At 38.2% G+C, this 12596-nt stretch overlaps 2 protein-coding genes across 3 annotated transcripts in view; both read right to left on the bottom strand.

The window, feature by feature from the left end:
- Window positions 1-12596, bottom strand: part of LOC143735439 (uncharacterized) — a 136818-nt gene that overhangs the window by 98968 nt on the left and 25254 nt on the right. The gene's annotated exons all lie outside the window — the stretch shown is intronic.
- LOC143735578 (uncharacterized) lies at window positions 3289-11685 on the bottom strand. The gene is made up of 7 exons (XM_077225747.1): window positions 11441-11685; window positions 11271-11326; window positions 10869-11145; window positions 9538-9828; window positions 9009-9302; window positions 8297-8419; window positions 3289-5387 (listed from the first exon to the last, which is right to left on the bottom strand). The coding sequence occupies exons 1-7, from the start codon at window positions 11481-11483 to the stop codon at window positions 5368-5370; spliced, it is 1104 nt and encodes a 367-aa protein (XP_077081862.1). The 5' UTR covers window positions 11484-11685; the 3' UTR covers window positions 3289-5367.

The following is a 12596-nucleotide window of genomic DNA, read 5'->3' as shown; positions in this document are numbered from 1 at the left end:
TCCATCTGCATTCATATATGTAGGCCTACCTAGACAATTAACCACAAAGGACTATAATTAATTGCATATGTAGACTATATATTTTACAGACAGGTTAAAATTAGCTCAATTGTATATCAATAGTTAATCAAAAAGGATTTATAATTAAATATTAATATATCAATTAGGTCTATCATATATCACCTCTAAGGATAGCCCCTGTGGAATTAATTTGTGATTTGATAGTCCGTTTTTCCCGCAAACTGATCATGCGATCTTTATCAATTCTCACACAGAAATCATCTTAAAGACTCGCAGGAAAGGTAATCGCTCTGGCCATGAAGACTAACCTTCCTGTTCTACACAGATAGCCTGCTAGTTAAAGCAGTTTTATACTTTTAAAGCTCGTAGCTTTGGATCGTACATTAAAGGGACTTGTATATGAGAAAAAGACAGTCAGTCAAATGAGTATAATGTATTTAATAAAATGGAAACTACATATACATGGAATAAATGTATATACAAACAATAAACAACAAACAAAACACGGAAAGAGAAACTCAAAGTGGAAGAGACAGGAAGTGAGTGAGAGAGAGGAAGGGAGGAAAGTGGCAAATTACAGACCGTAAACCTTTGAGAGACAACACAGAAAACACAATCTTAATGCTCTGAAAGCTCGATAAACAATATACTTGGATATATGGTTCTCTTATGTTCCTGAACACGGCTGCGTGGGTGAGCTTCCTCGTGAGTGTGTTTCGACGCAGCGTCACGTGGTCTGCGGATGGTCTGGAGCGCGGACTTTCAATGAAGGCTTAAAGGTCTTCGATGTAAGTTACCAAAGAAACAATTCAGGGTGGTAGCCGATGAGGAAACTATGAAAGATTCTTGTAATACTAATATGTTGTTGTTATCGACAATTCATGTACACAGTCGTTTCGATCTTCAACCAGGTTATAGAGACCAAATATGCCACACATACGATTCTGGTTAACCAGACCCGTCGCCAGACCTCAGTCTTAAGGGGGGCATGTGAAATGCATGGGGGGGGGGGCACAATTATTATTAGCCTACAGCCTAGGTATATTTATAATAATCAACTCTAGTCGCGCAGCACGTAATCATCACTTTTAAACATATAACCAACCGCAATATGACCAGGTCGCCTATAGCCTACACCACATTACATAGAAGCAATGTTATGAATATCCATAAAACACTTGACTATACAACATATTAGATGTAACACCAGAAGCATCTCTCAAAGATTGCATTTTAAAGCAGTCAACAGAGAGATTTGCATTGCCATGAGACATACACACGCACGCACATACACTCGCACAGAGACTTTGATCTACCGGTACTTTGAGTGGAGGCAGCGCTGTCCTCTCTCCAGTCCCTCCTGTCAGTACAGCGGGAGGCAGTGTTTCTCCGAGCAGAACCTCCTCATCGAAGTATTCTTCCATTCGGAAGGAACTGAAGCGAGTATGCCGGGGAAACCTGGTTTTGAAACAGCTTTCAAAAATGCGCGGTAACTGTTGAGCGGCTTAGTTGTACGTCACGTAGCCTACGTAGCCTAACGTTATTTTTAGTAAGGCCGTGATAGGCTGTTGCAGTGTAGATTCCCATCAATCAAATAAAATCACATCATTGTTTCTTTATATGTTTAACGTTTTAATGATAAAGAATGCAACACAAAATTAGCAACTATGATAATATTAAAATTAAATTATCTCTGCCTCAAGTGGGGGGGCACAAGCATTTTTTGGGGCGGGCCCGGCCCCCTATGGCCCGCCCATAGCGACGGGTCTGTGGTTAACCGTATGCAAAGTCTGAAACATTAACCCATTAGATTTTACAGGAAAACATAGACCAAACAACATACAGGAAAAACATGAGATGGAACATTAGCTACATGTTAATACATTTATCACATGGTTATATATATATATATATATAGAATATATAGGATTAAAAAGGGTTCATTTCTTCTTCTCAGCAAGAATTAGGAAAGAGTCACAACTCTCTGGAAATTCCGTTGGGTCGTAAAGCTTGTTATCAGTCTTAATGTCTCCTGTAACAGGACTTTTGTGTGAAGCTGGCTCATCGCTGGTTTATGGGTGTTGGAATGCATTATTCACTCTGGTGCAGCCCAGATACCCTACAGTGCTACATCCTTAATAACAATCGATGAAATGTTTAGACCCTTACTGATAAGTAAATCTAGAGTGTGTTCACTGTCCACAATTGTGTGTCGGTCCATGTACATGCTGAATCAGATCAAAAGTTTTTAAAACAGTTTTGATTTACTATATATAAAGAAATGCAACATTTTAAACAAACACGTTGAGAATATCTCATTTGTGTCAAAGACTACGCCTTGATCAGATTCAGAACGATGATCAAAACACAGATGGAGTAGATCGAGTCCAACACTGCCAAAGCTTCACAGTCGTTTTCTCTTCATGGGTTACGCTTCATTTCATTTGGAAACATTAAGCAGTTTTGATTTACACACTGTTTAATGTTTGATGATTACGTTATTTTACATTTGAGTGAGCAATCTTCTATCACTTATTTCAGCTTCTTCTCCTGTGTTTTGATCCGGAGATTCTGTACTAGAAGATGTCATAGCACCCCTTACTGTATAACAGTGAAAACATGGATAGCTTGAAAATTCAGTCAATGGTGGGGATCTCCATCAAAAGATTGAATACAAAGTACAGGCCAAATATACTTGGACTTTTCTCTCAAGTCAAGTACTCTTAAGTGTAATTTTAATTATATTTAGTTAATTATATTATATAAGTACATAAATTATATTAAAGTATATAAAGTGTAGACTGAAAGTATGCTTTCTTATTTTTAGTTGAAAAGAGGTATACTAATATAACACTTGAATAAACTTATTTTTTCGTAAGGGTTGGCATCATTTTAAATGTCTCAGTGTGATTGGCAAAATGGTCTTAATTTCATTGCAGTCATTAGTTTAATGAGAAAGATAGAGAACTTAGGAGAATCTTGTTCTCCTCTTTGGGTGATGTCTTTTTAAGATATCTCCCGAAACCAGGTACTACCCCCTGGGGTACATGAATTGACCCAAAAATATTGGTACAACCCTTTTGTTCTGGTCTGGGTATTTAAGGGCAGGTGACATAGCAGTCTTTGGGACCCTTTAACCAGGATCATCCTCCATACATTGCTGTTTCAGTGTTTTCCCATTGGAAAACACTCACACACGACTGTATGTCTCTGTCAGGAATGCATTGCTTACTTTTAGAGTCATCTTTGAGTAATTGATAACATGTATTTATTATTTCTGAATTGGCTTTTAATCACTTCTGTAATTGGCATGATACATTTTACCTCACAAATAAATGTTACATCTTGATTTACTCTGCATTTTTTCAGAAATCATTGTTACTATTACATTAAAGTGTAGTCCGGTGTTTCTAAAAATCTCTGTCCAAGATAGATCAAACTGAAAGCACTATGAGCATGGGGCACTTTATTAAGGAGACCTTCCGATTTCTGACTATCACTGACTTAGCACGTTGCAAGCTCAAAATTGTTATGAGTGAGCAGTGAGCGGCCGCTTAGGGTAAAATAGTTGCACTGCACCCTCTGACTATTTCAGAACTGGCTCGTTTGTGAACGTGAACACACATTTGCGATCTAACGTCTCAAAGCAACACCGGTTCCTTAAAGGGCCCCTATCATGGATTTTTGAAAAAGACCTTTCATGTAGTGTGTAACATGTGAATGAAAACATCCTGCAAAGTTTTAAATCTGAAAGTGCACCGTATATAAAGTTATTGTCTTTCAAAAGTTAGAGTCGACTCTGTGTCAATGAAATGAATCGTTTTTCAAATGAGTCATTAGCCGTTTCGTAGTGACGTCAATACGAAACATTAGCATATTGCCCGCGCCCAGTTATTGCGCGCGCACTCGCAGGGAAACTTAAACCTCAAACTGCAGCTGATTCCTGAACTGGACAGCATCATGTCGAGAAGACGGCGCTTTGCATAATGTGAAGGCAAAGCCAGTTATTTTTCACTCCCCAAGGATGAGCATGTGAAGAATCAGTAGTTAAAATTCATCTTTACCAAGATACCACAGCAGTTAATCCTAAACTATTGCTGTGTTCCCTTTATTTTACTGACGACTGCTTCTCAAATCTCAAGAGTTCAATGCAGGATCCACAAACCACTTACTCTTGAAAGATGGTGTTCAAAATACTTAGTTTTGAGTTTTATATTGTGTAGGTCTCCTGTTAACTGGCTAACTCACATTGTCACTGTCTTATTGAAATACTTCTGCTGATTAGCTGTGGGCCACTATTATCGAGTCATCCTTGCAATGGAGGTTGAATAACTAGTTCTTCTAATATTCCATCATCGGACTCCCGCACGCATTAATATGGTAAAATCGACGTCATTGTTCGTTACTGTGTTTAGTTTACGGTATAGGAAGCCTCAGGACACGCAGAGCTGTCGGTGTTATGCAATGGGCGTTTTTGTTCTCGACGCACTGTACACGGTAGACCAATCACAACAGACTGCGCTGTCTGGCCAATCAGAGCACAGAAGCTCGCGGAAAGGAGGGATTTAGAGAGATCGATTCATTTGACGAGTCGTTTGAGAATAATTGAAAATCTGATGATGTGCAAATGTATATTGTGAGGAAATTAAACATTTTTTTTACATTTGATGCGTGTAAACATATTGTAGGAGACTCTACAACAACATTAGGAAACTTTAAAATACCATGATAGGGGCACTTTAATGAACGGATATTTGAAATTATGAGATGCTCAGAATAATCAAAGATCTAAATTAATTCATAATCAATATTTATGATTATTTTCTAATCAGAAACACGCTCTAAATTTGATTATCATATGAAATTGGAGTCAGATTAAGCGTAGAGCTAAAGTGATATTGAAACTAAATTCCAATAAATGAAGTGCTAAATTAACTTCACTGGAGAGTTGAAAAGACCTAAACGCAGTATCCCTTCGCCCAGGCCATTGGAATTCCGTCGTTGGGCCAATGGGTGGTCCGTACAAACCCTCAATCTAGATGTGTCAGAAAAACCCTCAATGTTGTGTCAGAAAAACCCTCAATATAGATGTGTCAGAAAAACCCTCAATCTAGATGTGTCAGAAAATCCCCCAATGTAGATGGGTCAGAAAAACCCTCAATGTAGATGTGTCAGAAAAACCCTCAATCTAGATGTGTCAGAAAATCCCCCAATGTAGATGTGTCAGAAAAACCCTCAATGTAGATGTGTCAGAAAAACCCTCAATCTAGATGTGTCAGGAATGGCATGACGGAAAGGTCTATGCAACTATCTCCGGGATGAAGCAGATAAATTGATGGATTACTGTCATGCCTCTCTGGATGCCTCTGTTAGGGAAAAACAACAAACTGTTATGATAATGTCATATTAAAGTCCCCCTGTGGTGAAAATCAAGTGTTTCATATTGTTTATATGTCTATTTGGTGGTTTAATATGCTTTAAGACAAACCATGTATAAATTCATAAGTTAACACCATTGCTGAGTATTTTCTCCTTAAAACTGCAGTGAATCGAAGACAGTCTAAAAACATGGTTTGAAATCGCTGCTTTTTCTGACGTCACAAACTACCTTGTAACCAATCATGCCAGCGTGCGGGTGGGCTTTAGAATATCATTAACTGCTGTGAAGCAGCAAAGTCTCGAAGTCTTTATTTTTCTGTTGATATTAAAAATCGTGTACATTTAGCAATATAGTGTAAAATATGTATATGATGTATTTTACGATGTTATGATGAACGTCTCAGGTTACGACTGTAACCTATGTTCCCTGAGAACAGGGAACGAGACAATACGTCATCAACCTGACAGACCTGACAGAGGCCTGCAACCTGACATGTAGAAGCCCATCACCAGGAAGGCCGGTGAGGCCTGTTACCTGGCAACCACAATATGTGTCAGCTCATAACCAGGAAGGCAGCAGACTGTTTGGTGGCCCGGAGAGACAAATCCGTGGTGTGGCGCAGCTCTGCGACCGCGTCAGGGGACAGACCGGCCCCCTGATCGAGGTCCCGCAGCAGGTCGGCCTGGTAGGTCTGAAGGGCCGCGAGGGTGTGCAGAACCGCTCCTGCCTGACCTTTTGCTGTGTACGCTCTGCCATTCAAGCGTGATGTAGTCTCAAGCGGCTTGGATGGCAGGGACGGAGCTCCTAGTGACGAAGACCGACCAGAGGCGAGATAGTTGGCCAACGTCTCGTCCACTGGCGGCATCGACACATACCCGTGCTCCGCGGCCCCATCCACAGCAGCGAAATTATTCCGCTGATGCAGATGAAGACGCGCAGAGAACGGGTTCTTCCATGCCTTCTTGATCTCAGAGTGGAGATCAGGAAGGAATGGAAGGCTCGTCCGGGCTGGTGGCTTATGGGAAGGGAGGAACCGATCGTCCAAAATACCACGAGCAGGTTCCTCCCTGAAGCGCCTCCACTGTAGCTGCAATACGTTGGTGGCACGCCCCATAACATCCACCAACTCAGCGCACACTGGGCAGGAGGGCTGAGATGATTCAGTCTCAACCAGACTGACATCATCAGCAGCCAACTCCTGCCCGGCCCGAAGAGAACTAGTTACAGATCCATCAGAAAGAGAAAGAACCTCTTCAACATCAACCTGTAACTCACCCTCGTCAGCTGGCAGATCATCCGCAAGGTTAACGCCCCTCTCCAGACGACCTGCCAGCTCCGTCTGAGAGCCCCACGAGCTCACGCGCCGCTGAGCCTCAGCCCGAGCGGGACCAACACCGCGGGGTTCAAATGCCGCGCCCACTTCCCTCGAGAAGTGGGACAGACGAGAACGGAGCGTTTTCAGAGAAAAACGCTCACAGTTTGCGCAGGAAGCTCCCTCGAGAACTTCCCGCGCGTGCTCTTCTCCCAGGCAGAAAATGCACAGATTGTGTGAATCCTCCAGGGTCAAATATCTGGGAACGGGTCGGCACACTTACGGAAAGTATTTCTCCCCTTCTCTGCACGCTTCATTTTTGTTGACATTTTTGTTGATTTGTTGAACAGACAAACAGTCCCTGAAGACGAAAAGGATGTTGTCACGGTCTCAAGGCGCCCTTATTATACATCCAGGTTGCGTGCTCATCATTCGAGCTGATGAAACACGGGCTGTCGCCGGTCAACATGATTGCTGTGAGTTGATACTTAATTTCAGACACCTGTCACGCCTGAGGCGTTCCCCATAACGTCGATGACGTATTGCTGAGTTCCCTTCGAAAGGGAACTAAATGCCTTTCTCCAGTGACTTTCTAAGTTGTTCAAAGCGTTTCTAACGATACAGATTTTTAGAAGGCAGACTGAGAACGGGAACGGGAACATGGTTTGTGTGACAATAGCAACATAATGTATTATTGTTTTTACATTATATAATGTAGTTTTATAATGTAGTCAAGCAAAAGGCTAATCATAATTACCGTTATGTGTCCGACATTGTAAAGAGCCATACTTAAAATGCATTACCATTCTGATTCTACGACTTGTAGACGAGCCTGTATAATTGAATCTTCCACTTCTTCTGAATCAGTTTCTGGTTTAAAAGATATATGGCTGAAATAAACAGTATTTCCACTTGCCACTGTGCAGAGTTTACTACAGTAAAGTTGAGCCAGGTGGTGCTCACTGCAGTCAGCTGATGTTCAGCGATCTGAGCTGGTGTGATTGAGTGGAGGCGTGGCTAATTTACATGTATGTACTGTATGTATTAAATGAAGCAAGGGTGTCGAGAATTTATCACAGGAAAAAACGTTTACATATATGTCATTTTGGTGATCAAAGACGAGTTTTAAGGGATACAATTATTGACTGCAGGGGGATTTGTATTGAGTGTACTGTGATAATATGGAGCATAAACTGTAATTTTCTTGTTCAACCTGGCGGGGTTCTATGACAGGTATTGACCCCTATGCGGACACACAAATTCATCAGAAGCACAATGAGATCTAAGAGGGGTTTAATTTTGCACAAAAAAAAAGTTTTTAATCCTAACATTTGATTTCATGTTTTATTCAGTATTTATTCTGCCATGTATATCAATTTCTGTATTTTTTAATTCTCTTAACAATCTACTAATTTTTGATCAATGTGTTTTGTAATAGCCTGTGATGACCACAGGTGATAAAAGATGTCACATCATTAAACTAAAATCACGAAGGCAAAAAAATGCTAAATGTTATTCCTCCGGCTATATGCAAATATAAAAAGTAATTACAAAAGGCTCATCTATCAGCTGCAGGTACTTACCCATTCGAATTTCTCGTTTATATTGCCAGATTTTCACACATGCGATAACCAGGAGAACAATTAGAACAGCAGCAACAACCCAACCAGATATCATCACTGGCTGCTGGCTCTGACCATCTGGCTCTGAACAAACAGAAAACTGCAATTAGTGTAAAAATGACAATTTTAAGCCAGGTACAAAAGCAACAGCATACAGCATATATCCATGGATAGAATTTAAACATTTAACCATTTATTTACAACTTTTACCCAGTGATGCTAACCACAGCTAACCCTCAGGTCATAAGATCAATTTAATTTCAGTATATGCAAAAGCAAATATACAGTTTCAAATATAGGTTTATTGAATCATTTATTGAATGGGTTGGAATACCAAAAATCTTTAAATTAGTTTTACCATTTTATTCTCAAGATAATCTGAACAAAATTTAGGCAAGATCAGAAATTACATAGAATAGGAAAAAATTCAAACTGTTTAAATTAGATTGCTTTGTTTCATATTTTTGTCACTACATTCATAAGTTTGAAGATGTCGTGATGATAATAAAGAATGAATCGGTACGTTCAAATTTCTGACCAGTATGGAATGGTATCTTACAATATTCAAGAGATGCTGAGATATCAAGAGAAAACAATAGGAGCTTATGACATTCCTGAAAAATGCAGCCATAGATTAGCTTCTCAAATAAACACTAATATAAAATATGCAAACCTAAACAAAGTCGACTGATGTCCAGATGTGTGGTCTGGTTGCTGATGGTATTGTTGAGCACACAGCTGTATGTGTTGTTATCCTGATATTCCACCTCCAGAGGTAGAGAGAGACTGATGCTGAGATCACACACACTGATGCTGGACAATACACTGATTCCTTTGTACCAGGAGAGAGTGACATGACTCACATTCAACACTGAACACACCAGTGAACATCTGGACTCTGATGAACGTTCAGATGATGAAGAACATTGTGAAGAGTCTCTGTTAATGACCGGAACTGGCAGATGAGCTGGAAAACATGAGAAAAGAAATAAAAATTTTGTCTCAGGATCAGAAATTTAATAAACACAATACAACTTGATTAGTTTTCAGTGTTCATCAATATCAAGATTTGTACATCAATCAGATTGATGGTATGAATTTGTCTATTCATTATCTTTCATTTTGTTTCAGTCTATTTCTCTCTATTATACTAGAACATTAAATTCAGACTAGAACTGAAATCATTTATCTAGTTTACTCACCATGAACAGTAACATTGAAAACCCAACATTTCGAAGGTACACTGTTGATCTGTAGTTCATAGTATCCATTGTGTGGTTTTTTGGTGTTTGTGATGGTGAGATTTCCAGTTTCTATGTCGAGTTTGAGTCTTCCATTGAATCTCTCATTATTATAAAGTTGTATATCTTTATTATTTAACTCAGCAATGAGCTTCCCTTGAAAAAGCCAAAATAACTGATCTATCTCCTCTAAATCAGGGTGAAGAGTGACATCATCTCCCTCCTTCACTGGCATCGCTGATTGTTTTATAACTGTCTCATAATCAAAATAGAAAAATCAAATACAGTTTTTCAGACAGTTTAAGTTGTCGTACTGTAAAACTTTACAGTTAATTTATAGTATTATACTGTATTTTCATAAAACAGTAACATGCAGTATCTTTTACAGATGGTCTGTAAATATACAGCAGTTTTCTGTTTTATTCATAATAGAGTATCATACTGTAGAGGAATTGCATTATGGGATTAAATTTTTTTTCTGCCCTCATTTTTAATTTCTAGGTCAAAGAAAATACATTTATAATTGAAGCCGCGCGCCCACACAAAGACATGACAAAATATATCATATATGTATACATATCAGTGGCGTATCACACACACACACACACACACACACACACACACACACACACACACACACACACACACACACACACACACACACACACAGTTGGTGAGTAATAGTTATTTCATTTAATTACAACATGAATAAAACTGTAATCCATTACAATTACTGAGAAAAAAATGTGTAATTAAATCACAGTTAGGCTACTTATAAAAATGTTAAGGAGACAAAGTGGGTGACATTAGAATATTTTCTGTAAAAAGCTGGGTATATTGGATAATATTCATTTGTTACTTTGTCTGTTTTTGACATGCACATTATCTCCTTCCAGGCTGTTTGTAAAGCAATGCTTTTGATTGATTCTGTGGTTGAATTTTCACCATGTCTGCCAAAACATAACTCTATATTGCAGCTGAAAGCTTTAGGTTACAACCTGTCTGAGAGTTACAACCAGGGCGAGCGAAAAAAATGCATTCCAGCGCTGGATAATTAAAAAATAATTTCATCCAGAAATTGGAAAAGGGCGCAAATATAACATTTCAGTGCAAAACATGTTTGCCAATTATTAAAATATCAACATACATTGAAGGTTTCAATTACTAAAATATAGATATAATGTATAGGAATAAATTAAATTAATTAAATGAACCTTCTAAATAAATGTTTAAATTATAAATATTGAATCAGCTACAAATTTCCCCCCATGCCTCAACTCGTGCTGACGTACCTACACATGGTCCACAGATTTGCGAGATGTTGAGATGTTGAGTCTGTTTGCTGATGGTATTGTTGATCACACAGCTGTATGTGTTTTTATCATGATATTCCACCTCCAGATGTAGAAAGATTTTCCTAATGTGATCAGACACACTGACGTTGGACTGTAAACTGTTTCCCTTGTACCAGGAGAGAGTCACGTGACTCACATTCACAGCTGAACACTCCACCATACAGTCGGTCACCGGACTCTTGGCATAATCTCTGATAATTTTAGGAGTTGGGAGCTACAAACCACAAGTAACCCATTAAGAACAAACAATTAATATAAAAAGCAAAATAATGAAAAGCCAAACCACTTTGACATTTTTACAGAAGCCAACTAAATTTACTTAGAAAGTTTAAGCCCTACAGGTAAATCAGTGTAGATATCTCCCGGCAACACTGTCATTTCATCTGACTCTGCTCCTGAAAGAGATGGGAACATTTTAAACATCTGCAAAGAGTTTACAACAGTTTAAAAAAAGCCATTTTACTAATGAATTAGTTGTCTGGTTAACACAACACACAATAAAAACTTACCACATAAAAGCCATAAAAAGATCAAAAGAATCGAGTTTTCCATGTTTGCTAAGGAAAATAATTCAAATCTCTTAAACGAATAAATATGTATTTAAAATGTATTTCTAAATGCGATGAAGCGCTTAAGCTTTCATTATACAAACAAATTATATTAGCCTGGCTAGCCTTGATCACTAATTTAATTAAGGCTAGTTCGCCCTACAACACGTAGCCTATAGCCTACAGTCGCAGTGAGAAAAAGAAATAGATAATCGCCTTAAAATGAAAGTGTTTTGTAATGAGTTATAGTCATGCCAGTAAGAATCTGCTGTGATCGCAAATTTTTAACCCCAGTCACGAAGCTATAGCCTACCACATGTCGAGTAGGCTACTTCATGTTTACCTTTTAAGTGCATTAGTGATCAAAACGATTCATGAGCAGAACGAAAAGTAAAAAGGTCCATTGTTTGAAATTATAGGCTAATAGGATAATAATATTTTTAATAATAATATTAAAAACAAAAATAGGCAAACTAACAGAGGAAATATAAAATATAGCTTATAGAATATTTTTTGTAACTTAATTAGCCAAACCAAAACTCAATAATATCGCAAGAATGCTTAAAAGGAAACGGCTAGCTGAGCTTGATATTTCATTTATTTGAAACGAGACACTAGAATATTATGTAACATTTAATTATTTCAGTTTTCCAGTATGTTTTTTTAATGTAACTTTCTCCCTTTAAATAGCCTACTTCTTAATCAGTTCCAGAGTTTCTGGTCAGTTCCAGAATAATTTTCCGCTCCTGGTTAATTCTAGAATAATTTATGCAATTTTTTATTATTTATTTAAAATAATCAGTTTCATATCTATCCCATTGTTCAACTTGTTTATATGGGATTTATAAAGTAATAAGTAATGCAATACTTTTTTTTAAAGAGTATGTAATCTAATTAGACTGTTAAATATTTAGTTTAACTGCCACCCTGTTGAATAAATCCGAAAAGTTTCAAAGATACGAACAAAAGTTGTTTGTGATAATAGAGACAGTATGCATTCAGGTTCAGTGAGAGAGAATTGGAGCAAAAACTTTGACAGGATCTCCACTGCAAAGTATTTTTCTTTATAATGGAAAGATCGGCACAGTTCATGATCATATTATGGACTGGAATATTT

This window comes from Siphateles boraxobius, unplaced genomic scaffold (assembly GCF_051911475.1).
Source record: "Siphateles boraxobius isolate OS27281-9 unplaced genomic scaffold, OSU_SipBor_1 13, whole genome shotgun sequence".
Taxonomy (NCBI): Eukaryota; Metazoa; Chordata; class Actinopteri; order Cypriniformes; family Leuciscidae; genus Siphateles; species Siphateles boraxobius.
The sequence above is the reverse complement of the archived record's forward strand: the minus strand, read 5'-3'. Positions and strand labels throughout refer to the sequence as shown.

Coding starts and splice junctions, on each gene's coding strand:
- LOC143735578 (XM_077225747.1), bottom strand. CDS start 11,483: ATGGAAAACTCGATTCTTTTGATCTTTTTATGGCTTTTATGTG. Junction 9,829..10,868: donor AATCTGTGGACCATGTGTAG/GTACGTCAGCAC, acceptor ATTATGAGACAG/TTATAAAACAATCAGCGATG. Junction 9,303..9,537: donor TTTCAATGTTACTGTTCATG/GTGAGTAAACTA, acceptor CATGTTTTCCAG/CTCATCTGCCAGTTCCGGTC.